The 20793-nt window shown below is 35.8% G+C and overlaps 1 protein-coding gene across 1 annotated transcript in view; it reads left to right on the top strand.

Moving 5' to 3' along the window:
• Irbp (Inverted repeat-binding protein) overlaps nucleotides 1-20793 on the top strand; it is a 96578-nt gene that overhangs the window by 64394 nt on the left and 11391 nt on the right. Inside the window, exons 8-10 of the mRNA XM_089086805.1 lie at nucleotides 1780-1999; nucleotides 4662-4853; nucleotides 15457-15675. Coding sequence (XP_088942931.1) covers nucleotides 1780-1999; nucleotides 4662-4853; nucleotides 15457-15675 — 631 coding nt within the window. The remainder of the gene's footprint in view (nucleotides 1-1779; nucleotides 2000-4661; nucleotides 4854-15456; nucleotides 15676-20793) is intronic.

The raw sequence follows: 20793 nt of genomic DNA, 5'->3' as shown, positions 1-20793 counted from the left end.
AATACAACCAAATTTGTGGTTGTACCTCTTTACACGTTACAACCTCTTTTCCATACAACCTATTTTAATACACGTTAAGTTCCAAACACGACAAACACTTCATAAAACACTTCAACGCTTGTAAATGAAACACTGCATTACACTTTAAGATATATATATATATATATATATATATATATATATATATATATATATATATATATATATATATATATATATATATATATATATATATATATATATATATATATATATATATATATATATATATATATATTGAATTTCTGTTTCTAAGTAAAAAAAAGGCTTTTTAGAACTAATCAGCGAATTTTAACTTTATTATAAGCAAAATAAAAATTAACTAGACTGCTGATAATTTCCAAAGAAAGACACAAAAAATTATTTATAGTGAACTGATTACAGGCGCTTAACTTCAGCAGTGTATTCAGGGGGAGGGTGTTACGAAGTTTGAAATGAACCCCCCCCCATCCCCTCGAAATATTTCTCCGACTCGTGAATTGGTTCTAAAATACGGGTTCAAAAGTTTTCAAACCCTTGCCCTCGAACAAAATTCTTGTGGCGCCTCTTCTCTCCGAATAAACGTCCTGGATACGACCCTGCTTAACTATAATTAATTATTAGTTTACGACGGAAGAACATAAATAACAAAAACACAACTAAATTCTAACTAGCTCATTCTATTAAAAAAAACAAAAAACAAAAAACATGAGCATTGCCAAACAGATATCTTTTTTGATTTATTTTTTACATATTCTTAGGTGATACCATGCCCTAATGCTTCCTGGAATAGAGTTCTGTGTACCAGGCTGCGATAAATGGGTAGGGAAGTTAGCGCTGGTTTTACTTCCATGTGGAATGATAACAACATAATTAGGTATTTTCATTAAAATAATCACAAAAACTCCGGACTTCTAATTACTAAATCTAAAAGATTGCTAATTGCTTCTCTGGTAGTCCTACTTAGAGAATTTTTTTTTAGAGAGAACCTGTCCTACCTGTCCTGTCCTTAGATAAGTTTTTTGTCCAACCTGTCCTACCTGTCCTGTCCTGTCCTTAGAGAAGTTAGAGAAGTTTTTGTCCTTAGAGGACCTGTCCTTAGAGAAGTTTTTTTTTTACTTAGAGAGAACCTGTCCTACTTAGAGAAGTTTTTATTGCACATTTATAATTTTTAATATTCAATTCATGAAATGATGCTAGTAGCTAATCAATGAAAAAAAATCTTGTGAAAAAAATTTTGAAATATACGAAAAGTATCAAAAATGCAACTGTTGGCAATAATAAAGTTCACAGTTACTATTGGATAAAAGGATTAATGCTGTAAATTGTAGTTTTGAAAATTAATAGGGTAGACATTAAAGTCGAACGAAAAAATAAATTAGTTTGAAATAAAAAGGAATAAAAATGGTCAAAATTATGCCAGAAGAACAAATACAATCAAAAGGAAAGAGAAATTAATCATGGCAATGGTGTATAGGGCTGACAAAGTATAGGGTTGAGGTAAAGGCTGGCATCTAAAATACTAAAGGACTCCCATGCAAGAAGTTTGCGGGTAGAAAAATGCAAAAAAAGTACCAAATATTTAAAAATTTTGCATCTTTAATATATTTTTCATGGTCTAGGTGCCGTCCTTGATGATTGTCTTATCAGTTCTTTTATGTTTTGATATGTTTGATATGATTAATTTTGCACCTTAAGTATATTTTTCATGTTCTAGTTGCCGTCCTCGATGATTGTCATATAAATTCTTTTATGTTTTAGGAAGATATATCAGCTGAGGAACTAGGAAGATCGGATATTATCAAATATCAAGAGTTTGGTGGTGCTAGGATACGTTTGAGAGTTGACGAACACAGGCATCTGCGGAGACTTGGAGAACCTGGCCTCTTTCTTTTGGGGTTTAAACCTAAAGATATGATAAAGTGGCACTGGTTTCATAGACCCTGCGATTTCATATACCCTGAGGAATCTATGGTTAAAGGTCTGTAACACAGTTTATATAATTATCCAGTAAGTTTAACGCAGATGATTTCTGGCTCTTCATTCTCGGTGCGAACAAAAAGCTCCTCCCACTTATTTCTGCACTTATTGTCCACTTATTGGTGAGCCGGCCAAGTGGTTTTGTCAGTACTTGTTTCGTTGGTGATTATTCTTTGTCTACCCGTGAAAAGATCTAATGCCGCTTATGTTTATACCGGTTTATACATTCTCTGGAGCAATCGCACCTCGGCCCGGGTTTTTATAATGGGTGAGATAGGGAAAGATCATACTGCTAATTATATAAACTGTGGTTTGTAATCCCAAAGGTTTAAGTTTAAAAAACAAATCGGAAGAGCCATAACGTATTTTCTCAATGTCAAGAAAAAGTTGTGTCCTTGATTTTGCAGGAGACGGAGGTGAAGATGGAAGGAGGTGTGAGATTATTTCCCCTTCTTGTTACTAGCATTACAATAATCAGTTTTAAATAAGATAAAATTAATATGTTATGGGGCATACTGCCAAAATAATGGTAACCGGTAATATGAATAGAGGTTTGCAAAACTGAAGTTTTTGACAATTACAAGAAAAGTTTTCGGGGTTTTACATATGATTTAGTGACATGATTTCGACAATAACCTCTATTTTTCCCATAGTCAGGATTTTTTCAAGAATAGACATAGATACTGTGGCTAAAATCCTAGTTAAGGCGATGCGTAAGCTTCAATCCTTTTACGAGCCTCAGCCATCTTGTCTTGTCGGCTGACCATCACAGAGACAAAGAGCCCATTATTGAATTACGGTACCATCGAGCTAGGTACCATCGAGAGCTGTCGAGAATTTGTGGTTTGACTCTGAAATCTCACCGAAAATCTATTGGAATTATGCGTCCCTTTTGACAGAGAGTTTGTCAATCATAGAAGGTGGCACCATAGGGAACTCCCAAAGTGGCCTTTATTGTTCAAATGATAATTTTTATGGAGAGAATTTTAACGTTTTTCTAGCTAATAATTTCTAGAAAAATTTTTGGTGCTTGACCTTTCCTGAACTTTGGAAAGAAAACACTATTGAATGTACTTCCTGGCAACAGTACTTTTAAGGTCTATGTAAAATAACCGAATTTTGGAGAGGCAATTAATTTTTCTAGGGTTAGTTATTTTTTATAGGTTTCAGTGAGTGCAAACCACTGCTTTCAGGTCTCCACAAATCGCCTCTGGTCGAGAGAAAAACAAAAGATTCAGTTTAAATTTTTTACATCAGATTATGGCACAATTTCTTTAATAAAACCACGAATATTATTTTTACTTATTTTATTTAGGTGATTTACGTTTAATAGACGATCAACCGAGAGGAGCAAATATAATTTACACATACATGAAAGCAGAGCCGTTCCTAGGGCTGGTGGCGCCCGGGGAAAACTAATTACAGCGACCTCCTCCTTAATTAAATATAAGCAAAAAAACATATAAAAGTGAAAAACTAGATGTATGTGGTTAACTCCCGGGTCGAGGTGCCACCCCCACGCCATGGCACCCTGGGCAATTGCCTTGGTTGCCCCCTACCCCCCCCCCCCCTCCTAGGAATGGCTCTGCATGAAAGTCTGAAATAGATTTAGTTGAGCTAAAAAAAGAAAAAAGAAGACAAAAAAGGCCCCTATTAAAGATCATTCTATTTTTCTCTGCTACATCCTTTTTTTGTTTACTTCCAGTCTTGGGCATATATCGTGTTAACTTAAATGATAGCTGGCGAATACCATCAATATCCATAATCATCCCATTATCTTTCTTTTTTGTGCCCCATGTCTTTGACATCTTGGTGGAACCCTAAACCTACTATTTCGCCGACTGATCCTAAGTTGATACGGAATAGTCCACTTATGAGTGAAGAAAATGTATTTTTAACGCTTATTGAGTAGGAACAGCCCAACGTTGAACTTTATAAAGACTTTGGTAATTAGTAAAACTTACTGGTGATATATTTGGAGGCACCCCTGGCTTTTTTTTTCTTTGCTGTTATTCTAGTCTTAAATTCTTTAAACTTATTAAAATTACCGATAAATGGACCAAAGAAAGTTCCTCTTTCAGCCCGGCTTTGGATAAAACTGGAAACTGCTCTAACAAGTTTTTGGAACAATCATCATCTTTTGGAATAACTTTGAAGGTTATTTTGCTGTATCTGATTTTACTTTCAGAGGGGTAAGAACACCCTTTTTTGGATAAATCTTCTTCAGAGACGCCAATTGGGGGGTCAGAGGGGTATTTGTCTCCCCTCTAGAATTTTAAAAATGCATTTTTTGGGAAGTAGAAAGGGTTTTTCTGCGTGGCCTTGTCCCTTTTTTCAGCAAATGAGAGACAATTTCACCTTTGTTTTTATTAAAAATGCCTTTTCTGTATTCTCATTGAATCTTTTTAAACAGAAAAATTGCCCCCCCCCCCAAAAAAAAAGAATTTTTATTGACCCCTTTTCCAAAAAAAAAATCCGTAGATGTATGCGTAAGTTACTGCCCCTTGTAATCGTGTCATCTCAAAATCTTAATGTCTTATGACTTGCTCCTGATTTTTCGTTCTCTTTGTAATTCAATGCAAGGTCCAGAAATACCTAATCACCTATGAAATAATTTCCCGCATGTGTGTTTTGCATTTGGTAAACTGTTTTTATATTTCTAGGGAGTCGATCATTTTTCGTAGCTCTTCTAGAACGCCTACAAGTCCAAAATAAGGTTGCTATCTGTAGGATGATTGCAAATTCAAATTCTGTACCCAGCCTAGTGGCCCTTATTCCACAGGAAGAGGTTGTTGATGAAAGTGGGAGTCAAGATGTACCGCCTGGATTTCATGTTTTTTATCTTCCATTCGCGGGTAAGAATATTAGATATTAGTGCCTCAATGTGGATCGGTCTTTCGTATTCACTTTCCAAATTATTTTGGACTTATCCTTGCTATTTTATTAAGGTTATTTATTCGTGGAATATGCGACCTACACCGCTTAATTTTTTTTTTTTTTAAATTCCGTTCGCAGGTAAGACTATTAGATATTTATCGTTATTTTGACTTGTTTTCCGCGTATTAAATTACTTTTCTAAATGTAATGTATTGGTCTTGGAATCAATAATTTACTACAGTTATATGTTCTTAGAATACGAAACATATACAGTTCATATACAGAAACATATATCATGTTATTTGTTTTTTAAATTCTGTTTGCCGGTAAGACTGTTAGATGTTTATCGTTATTTGAATTTGTCTTCCACGTATCAAATTACTTACAATCAGTACCAGTAGCATACAATTACCACAAATCACTACCAATAAATGAATGAAACCCTAAACAAATAAAAATTAAAGTAAGTCGAACTCAAAACGATCAGAAATTAATCTGAGTCGGGTTCTAAACCCTATGCTTTCTAAAAGCCAGAATATAATTTGTACTTTACTGAAAAACATTCAAATAAATTTACTGAAAAAAAAATGTGCATTGTCAATTTAATATACATATGCTGATATTTATTCCTTAAAATCTGAATTAATTTTTGATTTCTTAAAGTTACAAAATTGAAAATATTCAAAAGAATTTTCTCAGTTAAGTACAAATCGTATTCTTGACTTTTGAAAATTTAGGGGTTTAGAATTCTTTTTATGTTTATTTCTTATTTGTGTGGGTTTGAGTTCATTATTTCTTTTACCTTATGTTTGTTTTGGTTGTCGTTTGTTTATTGATGATGGCTTTTGTAAGTTGTTTGCCTGTTGGATTATTTGATTATGCTTTTGTTAATTTTTGATTCAATTGAGTTATTTACTTTTTTTGAAAAACTTGTTTTGTACAAACAGTTTTTTTGATTAATTTCTGTTCGTTTTATATTGACATAGTCTCTATCAGGAAGAAAGACTGAGCCTCTTCTGAAGTTAAACAACCATTCCTTCCATAAAAACTTAAATACCCCCTGGGCATAACTTACAACCCTTGCCCCTAATCTCTGGGGTTTGTTTCAACACCAAAGGCCTTGTTATATGATATTTTGACTATTTTGAATAGAATGGCTATCTCAAAATTTCTATTAGATGCATTTCAGGACAATACGATGTGTGTGTGTGGAGGGGGGATAGCTGTCCTCCGACTACTTTGACTCTTAAAAAGAGCACTAGAGCGTCTGATTACAAATCTAATAAGCCCCCTACGAAGTTTATATGACCACGCTTTCTATAAAAACCGTATATGTCCCCAGGGCATAACTTACAACCCTTGCCCTTAGGGCTGGGTGGCATTTGTTATCCTCAAAGACACAATTACCAGACCTTTCTGATGGGCTGAACAAAATGTCTATATCAATGTGTGCCTTCTGATTACTTTCTACTCAAAAAAAAGACACTAGTCCTCTCAATTTCCAATCAAATGAGCCCTTTTTGAAGCTGCTACAACAAAACTTTCTATAAAAACCTTATATGCCCCAAGGGCATAACTTCTTTTTTAAGGTTTTTGAATTGTTGTAATACCTTGTCAAAATATATGCAAATACTTTGGAATATTACCAGTTTTTTGCTCTTTAAGCAATTTAATATAAACTTCTCCATATATGAAAATATAGAAATATTTTTGCGATCACCAGTCTTTTGCTCTTTAACCAATTTAATGTAAACTTTTCCATGCTTGAAAATCTTCAGTTTTTCCACATAAGTGCGACAAGTGTGAATGACGTCATTCACGTAAATTTTTTTTTCTATAATTAAGGCTCTTAACGAATTTTCTTAGGCTTCTGACCTATTTAGATCGTTTTTTTATGAGAGAATATCCTAAGTTACTAATTTTCCCGAAAAAATATGGAGCCGTTTTCGAGAACATGCAGAAATAAATATATACACAATTATTGCTCACTTCAAAAGATAGTATATAAGAGCTTCGCCGCCGGGTCTCGGCACTCGGCACGCGGCAGGCCTCTATATATGGATTCTCACTGTCGCTTGTCTTCTAAAAAAAACAATTTGAGCTTTTTCTTGATGTCCTGACGTCCAAATGGACCTTAGCTAGAAGTAGTTCCTTTTTATCATTATGAAAGACATATCGCCGAACCTTTGTTTCTTTTAATTGCTCAGATGAAAGGACAAAAACTTCTTTTTCTCCCGACGATTTATCTAGTCCAGGTTTTTGATTTTCAAAGGTATGATAGGCATTGATGACCTTATCCACGTCAAAATCCAAAGCCTAATAATCATCACTGTCATTTTCAGTTTTTTTTGGTTCGTTTTACCTCGGCTTGTCTTTCGTCATTATCAAATACATATAGCAGAACCTTTGTTTTTTTAACAAAGGTATGGTAGGCATTGATGATCAAAAAAGAAATATTATTCTAACAATAAGATGTTTCGTTGGTAGTTGTCAGGGCTTAGTTCCTCACTTCGTTATATGTTCTTCGTTCATTTTCAGATGGTAGCAGAACTTTTAAGCTACGTTGTCTCTTCACACGAAAAAACGCAGCGTATAACATTCCATGGTTAAAAACTGGACTAAGTGGACAAAGGTCTAAGGTCGGCACCAACAAATTCAAAAGTTTGCCCTTGCGACTTATGTATAGTCATGGCAAATCCGGGTCGAATTCGAAAGTGATGTCGTTGACCACTACATCCAAGTTGACCTTTACTAAAGTCCACTGTAACTCGGGATATGTGGACTCCTTTTCCTGATTTTTCCCCAGTAATTATATTTGCCTTAATTGTGTTGTTACATAATTCAGTAAGAATAAGACGGGTCCCTAAACACATCCCTTCTGAAATATCTAAGTTACGCAAAAGCATAAATATCGTTTTTTTAAGTCATATGGTGGTAAATCTGCTGTGTCAATTGAATTGAGGAATTCTGGAGTAAATTCAGTTCCTCCTTTTTCTTTATTTTTTACAGAATCGTAACTTTTTATACGATTTTTATTCTCCCAGAAGGCGATCGACAATTTTGGGTTGCTTCGCGGTTGAATTGGTAAACACCGTCGAAAATCACCTCTAGCAACTACAATTTTTCCACCCAATGGTAGGTTTGGATTTGTAATGGACCGCAACAACTGATCCATATTTTGTACTTGGAAGCATGGGTGCTTCGTCAGGTTGGAAAACATCTACTTGAGCTAATTCTCAACCTCTGCTTGAACCAGGTCTTAAACAGGAAACAGATTCTGAGGAAAGTGGAACTTTCAAGCCGAAGGTGTTGTGTGTTGTTAATCCAAATGTCAATAAAGTTGCTGCTATTCCTGTATAAGCCATACATTTTAATTTGTAATTTTTTCTACACAGAATGTGAAGCAAGGTCTTATAAACAAATGTTTTACCGGTACCGCCTGGTCCATCCATGAAAAAACATTTTTTCCCAAAATAATTAAGATCATTGACAGCCAGTAAAATATTGTCAACAATTTCAAGCTGTTTTCTTTGAAGAAGCCGATACATACTATTTCCAGTAACAGCTGATTCATTAGAATTTGGAAATTCCAGGCTTTGGTCATCTTCATAGATCTCAGTGTTATTTAGGCCGTATCGTTCCACCCAAAAACTAAAATTTCGACCTTCTATTTCCATCGTATTTAACTTCGATGCAATAATACGATAAGCACGCTTTGCTACAAGTTCTTTAGATAAATTATTTCGTGTTTTATGCAAAATGAAATCTTCTGCCAAATGATTTGTGAATCTCTTCCAAAGAGCTTTTGGATCGGCAGGATTACCAAAAATAAGAATCTGTGTGAAGAGTATTCGCATTAGAAAAAGCATTTTGGACAGTGTCGATTCTTCTAGGGCGTCGAACCATTATTTATCGTCGAATTTAAGGCCATGAGTCAGGCATGCTTTTTTGTATGTGGAATATACAACGTTATCAACTGTTTTAAGATATTCAAAACGTGTTGCATTCTTAACATGATGCAAAAGTACTCGTAAATAGAAGCACTCGGGAAAAGCTGCAACATTTACGTTGTGAATTCGTTCAATGTCCCGTAATCGACGGATTCTTTATTTCTACATACTGGTATTGCCATTCCATCTAGTGTTCAGGCATTTCCCAATAATAGAGAAATTCCTTCTTTTTTTCATTTGTTTCAACGCCTTGTTGTGTCGAAAATACACTTCCAACATTGAGGTATGTTGTTCAATATCTACCAAATCTTCTTGGGCTTGGCTGATATTTTGCATTTGATAACGTCCTGGCAAATGAACATTTAAACTTTGAACGACATGGCTCTTTTTCTGGATATGGTAACTAAATAGTCGCCAGCATGCTCTGGTTGGTGTAAAACAGCGCCCTTCAGAATAGGTTTCTGCTTCATTGCAAACCATACACCGTTTGTTTTCGAAAATCTTTATTGAAACACAATCATGTCCCTTGTAGATGCATTTATATAGATGCTTTACCGAACCTATATTTCCTACGTATTCGACATTTATGTGACATTGGTACTTTTTAAGCATATGAGGATTATATATGGTGACATGACGATTATCACGATTGATTCGGCGATTGCTAGAATCTTTTCGATAAACAGCACGATCTTGTGAAAATCCTTCTCTATTCATTTCGTCTAATTTGGGATCATAACGACGTCGATACTTTGGTTTTTCAGCATCCGCTAGAGATGTGAATGAATTGTACTGCTTTGGAAAACCGAAGGGGCCCTGGAATTTTCCACTTTTATTAATCATACAACTCGGATTTGGATTTAAATTCATGCAGGGATTATGAATCATCCATCCACTTTAAGACTAATTTTCTTAATAATGAATCGTTGGAATTTGGAATTTCAGTTGAAATAAGATAATTAATTTCAACTGGATTATTGATTTGATCTTGAGGACTCATGATCAATAGCAAATTCATATGTAATAGTCCACGTTTTTTAAATTCAATCGTATACACATATGCTGCCACCTTTCCAAATATCTGATCATTGATTATATCGTCAAATTTCAGTTTCGAAATTCGAGTAATGAGATCGGGATGATCTTGAGGGTACTGTTTTATAATAGTTATCATCAAGTTTAATATTCGCTGCTTCTTTAAATTCAGGCCAATCAGGATTGCAAATCACAGTTATACAGAAATCTGGGGGTCCAAGGCACGTTTTGAGGCTGTTGTCCCAATGAAGCAGCAAGTTGATTTGAATTGTACTCCACTTCTCGCATTTTTTCGTAACCTTTGGCATAGTCGTTTGAATATATCAATATTTCTTCCAAGAGATTAATTAGATTATGAGAGATCCCAAAATTTAAAGGATGTGCGAGGCGTTCCTCAACAGCTTCATTGGGGTCTAAAAAGTATATTTGGCGATATGAAGGTGGCTCAATTTCACCTTCAGTAGTTTGTGATGGATGTGCCGCTAAATTGATTTTGTTATAAATTTGTCCAGCTACTTTAAAGCTAAGTATAATCCGACTATTTATGGTCCGATCATCGCTTATGTTGAATGAAGGTAGAGTAAAACATGAGTTCAAGTTCCGAAAACATTTATGAAACTCTTCAGAAAGCAAATGACCTCCTAAAATAGGCAAGTTAATACATTAGAAAATTGTGGAGATGAAAATGAAATTCTATCATGCACGGGACATTACCCAAGCGAACTACCTTTGCTTCCAATTCCTTACACTGGAAAATGGAGCATTCCACAGTGAATACAAGCAACGTTATAGGGCCCTAATGCATGGGCACAGGCAGCATATTGTCTAGGGGGGGGGGGAGTCGATGGTGTGATGGAGGGCCTTTTATCAAATGCTTTTCCAACCATCTGCTTTTTCAGCCATATCTAATGTAAATTTGAAGGTCTAGGGGGGGACAGTTGCCCCCCCTGCGCCCTCTCTCCCTTCGCCCATGCCCCAATGACTTGTATATTACATTTACTGAGTTTATGGCATCTTTGTATGTATTTGGTTTTGTTTCGTGTACTTGGTTTTATACCACCCGTTGTTGGTAACGAAGATCACGACGTCGCTTTTTTTTCTAACCGCGCGCATCTTTGCTCTTCTTTTTCAGTTTTGATACGCTCTAATTCTCGTCTTCGTTTATCTTCTAACCGTGTATGTTTTTGATCTTGATTTTCATTTTCGACGCGCTCTATTTCTCGTTTTCATTTATCTTCTAACCGCCCGTGTTTTTGCTGTTCATTTTCATTTTTCATACGCTCTATTTATCGTTTTCGCACATCTTCTAACCGCTCGTGTTTTGCTCTTTATTTTCATTTTTCCTACGCTCTAATTGTCGTTTTCGCATATCTTCTAACCGCCCTGCTTTTTGCTGTTTATTTTCATTTTTCATGCGCTCTAATTGTCGTTTTCGCATATCTTCTAACCGCCTGTGTCTTTTTTTTTTATTACAGGCTTCATGGCTCCATCACAAATGTTGATTTGCCGCTAGTCCTGGTAGTTACCTCATTTTCTAACACTGAGGTACTTGCTATACATTCTCTTGAATACGTCAAGGGAAGGATTTTCCGGGATTACCTCTGCCGGCAATCTATCCTGGCGAAGCTCGTTTTCAGATATTATTGGCGGGGAGTACCTTGCTCAAGGTAGTCCTGACGAGCTGTACTACGGCGAGTTGTTCGCAAGGGCTTTGCTTTATCAGGAACAAGCTTTGATAGCTCCTCCGATGGAGGGTTTTGCAAGTACTTATAGAAAACCGACATGGACGCCACATCGAAACGTTCCTGGATCAGCTGTGGGGTTTTAGCTTTCGTGTTGCCAGAGGTTGCTGCACGCACTGCTCTATTTTGAATATGTTGGAGTGGAGCGATGTCACTTTTTGGTGCACCAGAGAATAGATGACATGCATATTCTATGACAGGTCTGATGCACGAATTTAAAAGTGGCAGAATAGAATCATCAGGGAGAAGACTTTTGCATCTTAGGATAACTCCTAATTTCTTGTTGCAATAGGTCTAATTTTACTGTAATGCTCAGTCCATGAGAGATCCGAAGAGAAGTTAACTCCAAGTAGGCGCAGTGCATCAACTCGTGTTATTGCCTTTCATTTGAAGACGAAATCAGAATGAGCCCTCATATTACGCGCCTTAGAAATTAGGATCTCTTTCGTTTTCGATGGGTTAAAACTCACAAGCCATGCATCTGCCCACACCTCAGTTTCTTCCAGATCAGCCTGAAGCTCCTTGTGGGGTGCACTGGGATCTTCGTTTTTTGCAATTGATGTTTTAGTTGTTATATCATCCGCAGGTGGTGAGGTTTTTTCACAAGGTTGTCCCCTAGGTCGTTTATGAACACCAAGAAAAGAGTTGGCCCAAGAATACTTCCTTGTGGTACTCCTGATAAAACTGTTTTTTCTTTCGATATGTAGGCATCGAGGAAAACTTGCAACAATCGTTGACGAAGAAAGTCAGCAAGCACGTCAAATAGTCGACCATGAACTCCATAGGCTTTCAGTTTCAGGCACAAAGAAGACCCTTATGCCATACACGATCAAAGGCTTTTGCAATGTCAAAGGAGAGAAGGCGAATATCGTGTCCCTGAGAAAGGAGCTCAACCCACTCTTGATACTGTGCAATCAAACAGTCTAATGTAGACCGCTTTCTGCGAAAACCGTATTGCGTGTCTGCCAACAACAGATATGACTCAAGGTATTGGTAAAGGGTCTTATTAATGACGCTTTCATAAACTTCACTACGCAGGACAGCAGATTTATTGGACGATATGATCCTACATTAGTAAGGTCAGACTCTGCCTTTGGAACAGGGACCATATGAGCAGTTTTCCAGGCTTTCGGGAATAATCCCGCTGCAAAGCATTTTTTATAGAGAGAGGCGAGAGGACCAGCAAGTTCAGGGGCACATCTTTTAAAGATGAGATTGGGAATCTTGTCAGGTCCTGAAGCTTTGGTGACATCCAGCTGGCTTAGCGTTCTGAGCACCTTCCTAGTAGTAATGTTAACACTGGTGATTTTTGCATCTGTTCGTGGTGGAAAGGGGGGAGGGGAGACTCCGGCCTCATCAAGTTGGGATACCTTTGAAAAGGCTTGTGCAAGAACATCTGCCTTTTCCTGGCCTGACTGGATCATCGTCCCTTCAACATGAAGCAAAGAAATTGATGTTGATTTAGATGACGGTAGGGCTTCTTTGACGACCCTCCACCACCGCTTTGCAGGGGCTTTTTTCAGTTTGTCTACAAAATTGGGCTTGTAATTGGCTCTAGCTTGACGTACAGCTTTAACAGACTTGTTTCGAGCGCTAATAAAAGCAGCCCGGTCCTCGTCGGATTCAGTTGGACGCCATTTCTTGTGAACCATCTTTCTAGCCCTGATTGCCTTTCTACAACCAGCATTGAACCATGGCTTGTCTTGAGATGAGACTTTTATTGTTTTTGATGGGACGAATTGCTCAGTAGCCTCTGTAATCGCTCTTTCGTAAAGTGCCGCTGCTTTATGTGGGGCTCCTTTTAAAAATGTACTCCACGGCTTTGCCGATAAGAATTTTCGCAGACCATTCCAGTCTCTGCGGTGATACTGCCTGTTGATGTGCTCGTGCTTTACAGGTGGAGGTATTTTGAGATTTCCACGAGCTATAACTGCCACATGGTCGTTGGCAAAAGGATAACTTTCAATACTAAAGGAATCCGAAGAATGATCAGTTAAGAAGAGATCAAGCCTGGATGATCCATGAGGGCCGATGTAAGTGTCGAATTCAACAAGTTGTTCTAGACCGTAAGGAAGACTCAGGTCTAGCAGAGCTAAGCCCTCCGCATCAACCGTACGACTTTTCAGCCAGGGGCCATGATGAATATTGAAGTCTCCTTGGATTATTGTATCTGATCTAGGGAACTTTTACTTCACAAATTCCAAGCAATCTTCGAAATGTTCGGTGATTTTCATCTTTGGTGGGCTATAGACTGTACCAATAACAAACGATTTGTTTGATAGGTTTACTTTAACCCAAAGGACCTCCTTATCGCTAGGAATCGAAAGTGCCAAAAAAGGGATGTTATTTTTAAGGTACACGGCAACACCACCTCCACCAAAAGTCGAGCTTCTGGGGTTTTTGCGATCCAGCCTGAGCAGAGTGTAACCAGGAATACTGATCTCACTATCAATGACGCTAGAACTCAGGTTGGTCTCGGATGCACCCATGACAGAAGGGGAGACCTCATTCACCATGTGCTGTAGGTGATTCAACTTGGATCGGAGACAACTTACATTGCTGTGGGTAACAGTAAACGTATCCGTAAGAATTGTCTTGGGGCGTGCATTTGGTCCTCTACTGGAAGGAAGTCCGATCCGAGGCTGTTTTTTCCGTTTGAAAACTTGGTAAATTCCTGCTGGATGGGTAGTTGGCCAAACAGCGGACAGAAGAACTCCTAAGACAGACTTTGTCCCATCAGATTTGGAGCGGTCATAAGACCTCATACTTAACCTCAGCAAAGATAGTGGTGACCCCAATAGAGGCAGGAGTCGGCACCTTGCGGTACCTACCACTCTCAAGCTCTGCGGGCAGGGACGCCAACCCCTGAGTGGTTTGCCGGAGCATACCACCGCATACGTTCATTTTTATTTTTCACATCTTTTTGGCTTTTGATTACTTCAGACACTTTAGCAATGGTATTTTCTTTAGCTGCCTGAATTGGTGTTGTCGTAATTGATGGTCCAGGTGGTTTATTTTCACATCTTATCACGTTTGATAGTTTAGGTGTTGGTTCCACAGGATAGTCACTTATAGTAACTGCAACTGCAAATTTTTGTTTTTGGGTCTTCCTTTAGACATTGTGTTGGATTAATAACTGATTGAGTTGGATAAATAATTGACTACATTTGGAAAAATAGGTGGCTTATATAAGAGGAATGTTGTCATAAGATGTCGACGTATATGACGCCAATGTATTTTTTTACGTACATAACGTCGCTGTAATTTTTGATGCCATGACTTGCATGACGTCATTCTAATTTTTTACGTGCATAGTGACATTGTAATTTTTACTACATGGCGTCATTTGCAAAAACCAAAATTAAGGTTCTTAACGATTTTTGTCAGACTTTTGACTTATTTAGATCGTTTTTTATGCAACAATATCCCAAAATACCAACTGTCCCGAAAAAATATGGAGCTGTTTTTGAGAAACAGAATAAATAAATGTATACATACACAATTATTGTTCACATATATATATATATATATATATATATATATATATATATATATATATATATATATATATATATATATATATATATATATATATATATATATATATATATATATATATATATATATATATATATATATATATATATATATATATATATATATATATATATATGTGTGTATATATATATATGTTTATATATATATTGTAAATTTATCTTAAATATATATCTTATATCCTATTCCAGTTCTATGTTCTACCTTTACTGGTTTTGTAAAAGTATTCCCCTCCGAAAGCAGAACGTAAATAACTACTGTGGTAGATTAATTCAATCATCATTTTTTATTTTCGATAGATGATATCCGTGATTTAAACATTGAAGAACTAATGGGTGACAACCCTGCTAAAGCAAGTGATGAAGAAGTGATAGTAGCCAAGAAAATTGTAAGAAAACTTGAGCAAAAGGGTGGATACAAGCCAGAATTATTTCAGAATCCTGTTCTTCGAAAAATGTGGATTAATATAGAAAGCATGGCCTTGGATAACGATCCAGAAGACTTCTTTGATAGTACAGGTAATCTCCAAATAAAGAATTTGCATAGATGACCAAATACAAAAAAAAGCCAAAATAGGTAGGCATAAATAAAAAATTGTTGGGGGACTCTCCTAAGGCTAGGAGGATTCTCCTGAAAGCATAATTAAAAAAAAAATCAAACGAACAGGAATATCAAGAAAATATATATAAAACTATATAGTAGCCTTGATTTCTGGCGTTTGTTTTGTTTGTGGGGGAGGGGTTTCCGGCTCCAGATTAATATATACAGGCCGAGATCATGCTTCTTATTCTATGAATATATCCTGTTTTTTTCATTCTCGTTTATTCTATAAATTGATATATTATGTTGTAGTTGTGTTTTGTTTTTACCCCCTTTCTGAGGTTTATGCTAAGTTTTTTTTTTGGTTATCCCTCCTCCATATTATGCTGTGGCATTTGGAGAAGGTGTGTTTATGTTAGGTTTGTTCAATAATTTTTATTAAATAAATAGAAAAAAAATTGAATAGATACAAATATTCAATCTTAATTCTACGAAGTTTTTAAATCTCAGTGTCTCATTGTGTGTGTTTAAGTGTGCACTTTTTTTCTTTGCACAGAAAAATAAGCCATACTGATCAAGCTAGAAACGTGGAAACTAGAACTTTTAAAAACAGAAATTATCCTTGATAGAAGGGGAGATCCCCTAGCCTTCTGATCTTAATGCTTAAATTTGACTTTACTTCCAATACTAAAAAAAATGCTCGATTTCGCACAAGAAGAATACTATTAAAAATTGAATCAAATAGATAAAAAAATAACGATGCCTTGAGGAGAGAAAGCCTTACTAATTTGCACGTGTGTTAAGCAGTAAAATTTTCAGTCTGTATATTATGAAAGCAGTAAAATTGTGGTGCTAAAGTAGAAAGTAGCAAAAAAGCAGAAAGCAAAGTTAAGCAGTAAAATTTTCAGTTTATAAATTCTGATAGCAGTAAAATTCCAGTGTTAAAGTCGAAAACAACAAAAAACAAGGTTGAACAGTAATATTTTCAGTTCAAATGCTTTGAAAGCAGTTAAATTGCAGTGTTAAAGCAGCAAAAAAGCAGAAAGCAGAGTTAAACTGTAAAATGTCCAGTTCAGATATTCTGAAAGCAGTTCTATTAAAAATTGAATCAAATAAATAAAAAGTAGTGATGCCTTGAGGAGAGAAAGCCTTACTAATTTGTACGTGTGTTAAGCAGTAAAATTTTCAGTCTGTATATTATGAAAGCAGTAAAATTGTGGTGTTAAAGTAGAAAGTAGCAAAAAAGCAGAAAGCAAAGTTAAGCAGTAAAATTTTTAGTTTATAAACGTTGATATCATTAAAATTCCAGTGTTAAAGCCGAAAACAACAAAAAACAAGGCTGAACAGTAATATTTTCAGTTCAAATGCTTTGAAAGCAGTTAAATTGTAGTGTTAAAGCAGCAAAAAAGCAGAAAGCAGAGTTAAGCTGTAAAATGTCGTGTTCAGATATTTTGAAAGCAGTAAAATTGTATTGTTGACGCAGAAAACAGCAAAAAACTAGAGAGCAGGATTAAGCAGTAACTTTTTAGTTGAATATTTTAGAAGAAATAAAATTGCAGTGTTAAAGCAGAAATCATCAAAAAAAGCATAAAGAAGTAAAAAAAAAATGTCAGAAAGCAGAGTTAAGCTGTAAATTTTCAGTTCAGAAATTTTGAAAGGCAGACGCTAAATAAGAGCACTTAAACTTACCAATTGTCTATAGTTATTGTAGTAAGAACTACTAAAACTTTGTGTATAGGGTGGAAGGAGGGGCTGGGGATCCAGCTCCTACAGGGTAGTTTTATTTGTTAAGTTTTATTGTCGCTCATTTGACAAGCTTTTATTTACCATTGGATCATAAAAGATCCCAGACTACGTAAAAGATTCCAGGTCAATAAATCGACGGTTGTGAAGTGAAGGATCTAAATTCCTTAGAGAAATCAATGATGGGCGGGGGGGGGAGCCAAACCATCAAAATAAAGCAAATTGTAGAAATAAATGGAGAAATAGTATATAACCGGATATTTCTTGTGGGCCTACCCCGGAAGGGTCCTCTATACTGATGTGGTTGGTAGTTGTAGGTTTCTTTTGTTGGTGTGAATCACTTATTTAAGGTGATCATAGAAAATAATAAATATTCCATCCGAAAATCAGAGCTTGTCAACGGAGTGATAAAAAAATAAATTCGTTACAAAAATCATTTAAAGAAAAATATATACATAAATATTGTATTCGAATTTTAAGTTACCTCTCCTAATCTTCTACAGCCAGTCCTTCTTTCAAATGAGAGTTAAAAAAAAGGAGGTAAATATTACACGGCAGACAAGTCTTTATCATCATTATCATTTATGATATTTGATCATCAATCAAATTTTATTTGATTATTTTTATTTGATTATGTTCTGTGTTGGTTCTCTTAAAGAAAAAGACTTTTTGTTGAACCTAAAATTTTGCCTGAATTATTGATACCGTACCCTTTTATCAAAATTCGAAAATAATTTCCGTTAGGTACATCTAGAGGTAACTTTTTCCGTTTGGACGCAATATTTCGTGACCTGAAAGTTAAATTATCCTAATTCGTAAGATGCCGAAGTTTTGGAGCTCTTCTTCCAAATAACAGATCGTTCCCCCCATTCAAGTATTCTATTTGGGGACTGTGTACGACCCTATGTTTCTCAGTAAAAGAAATTTTGTGTTATCCTAATGAACATGTCAGCACTTTTCCTGAAAGTGAAATTATCTTATCCTGCCTATTACAAAAATTGACACAGAAAAAACGAGTTTAATTTAACTAAAGCAGCGGATCAAAACAAAAGATTAAAAAAAAAACTTTAAATAATAAAAAAAATCGGAATTTTTCGAATCCACTCCCGGGGGCCTTTTTCAACGGAAAAATAATAACTGAAGGAAAAAAAACAATTTTTTAAATTAACTCATCAAAAGAAAACGACAACCAAACACAAAAAAAGAGAAAAAAAAACAACAACAAAAACAAATAAATATACCTTCCTGTCTTACTAATCACCGACTAACGTATGTCATTAATGCAACAGATATTTCTCCTCTTAAAAGTCAGCAAAGGATATCCTTTTCTTCTTTTTTGTCTCTCTTAATTTTTGTAAATGGAAAGGAAAAGATAGGAAAAGAAACTATCTATCCCACTTATTTGTTTTAACAAACGCTAACTGCCGAAGAAAAGATTAAGCTGGCGCAAATTTATTGACTGAACTACGGAGGGCTCGAAAAAGAACTTTTCAAATATTTAATTGCAGTTTTCTCAGAATGAAATTCCAAGCAGTAGGAAAATTTCTCTCTCAGTTCGCGATTTTAGAAATTTTAGGATCCATAGCCTGCGATTCCTTGTCCTTATTGAGAAAAAAATCCCCATAAATCATCTATTTAATATCAATACTTACAAACAGTTAGAAATTCCCCTTACTGATTTGTTGAAAGGATTCAACTGAGAAATTGAAAAGATTGACCTAAAATTGAAATTTTTTTCATATTTTTACAATGCAGTAATTCTTTCGTAATAAAAAAAGTTTGTCAAACGTTTTAAAATTCTAAAAATAATCCCTGCTAAGCAGACTTTGTCCTTGAGGTGGGACAATTTAACTAGCTTAACTTTAAAAAAAGCAGAGAAAAAGAGATAATTCTTTACTGTAATCCAGACGTGAAACATAATCATAAGTATACCCAAAAAGAACAACTAATAAACCTCCCAAAAACCCAATATATATAAAACTCATAATTTGAATGTAATATTTCTCTAATGTTTTTCTTAATATTAACCAAATCACTTGAATGTTTCGTTTTATCTTAACTTGTTCTCATCTCCACTTAATTACTTCACTTGATGGGAACCGGATGATGAACTGTCCTGTTCGGAACAAATGAATCTTGGAATTACATTTAAGGACCAATTCGATCTTTCGGCTGCAGCTTCCCGGACAATCTTCAGCCAATCTCTGTCCCATCCCCTATCATGCCACTGGAAATCTCCTTATGATTTTAGGCCTCCTTTGAATTTTGTCTAAGACTCTTCGTCTGCTATCCTGGTTCTTGTCTCGAGGAGGGGGCTGGCTCGCCGATACTACTACTACTAAAAGGCTGTGTTGGACTAGTAGTAGTAGTTTAAAAAGGCTCTTAATTCAGCTGATGATTGATTTTTAGAAGGAAATATTTTTATTCATAAAGAATGATGTCTCAAGTATAGTTTTAAACATGTTCTTTTTGCTGGGTTCTTTTGGTTCAGTTATTTCACTTGGTTTATAGCGTCCCAAATGTTATTTATTGGGCTAATATCCAATTTTAAATGCAGGTCCATTGTTATTTTGTGCTGCGGTGACTTGTTAGTAGTAGTAGTAGGACGTCTCGACATATCGTACCATATGGGAGTACCAAGTTGTACCTAAAGAGCTTGATGTGATGTCTTTTGATGACGAAGATTGACTCCAGACTGGTTTTTAGCGTCCCAAATGTTATTTATTGGGCTAATAGACGATGTTTAAGTGCAGGTCCATCGTTGTTTTTGTGCTGCGGTGAGTTCTTAGTTGTATTAGTAGTAGGACATCTCTACATATCGTACCCTATGCCAGTACCAAGGTGTGCCTACGGACCTAGATCTGATGTCTTTTGATGACGAAGATTGACTTCAGACTGGTTTTTAGCGTCCCAAATGTTATTTATTGGGCTAATATCCAATTTTTAAACGCAGGTCCATTGTTATTTTGTGCTGCGGTGACTTGTTAGTAGTAGTAGTAGGACGTTTCGACATATCGTACCATATGGGAGTACCAAGTTGTACCTAAAGAGCTTGATGTGATGTCTTTTGATGACGAAGATTGACTCCAGACTGGTTTTTAGCGTACCAAATGTTATTTATTGGGATAATAGACGATGTTTAAGTGCAGGTCCATCGTTGTTTTTGTGCTGCGGTGAGTTCTTAGTTGTATTGGTAGTAGGACATCTCTACATATCATACCCTATGCCAGTACCAAGGTGTGCCTACGGACCTAGATCTGATGTCTTTTGATGACGAAGATTGACTTCAGACTGGTTTTTAGCGTCCCAAATGTTATTTATTGGGCTAATATTCAATTTTTTAATGCAGATCC

Source organism: Artemia sp. Qi Xiang Cuo, chromosome 3 (assembly GCF_049724085.1).
Source record: "Artemia sp. Qi Xiang Cuo chromosome 3, ASM4972408v1, whole genome shotgun sequence".
NCBI classification, from domain to species: domain Eukaryota; kingdom Metazoa; phylum Arthropoda; class Branchiopoda; order Anostraca; family Artemiidae; genus Artemia; species Artemia sp. Qi Xiang Cuo.
Note: the sequence above shows the minus strand (reverse complement) of the source record. Positions and strands in the feature narration are given on the sequence as shown.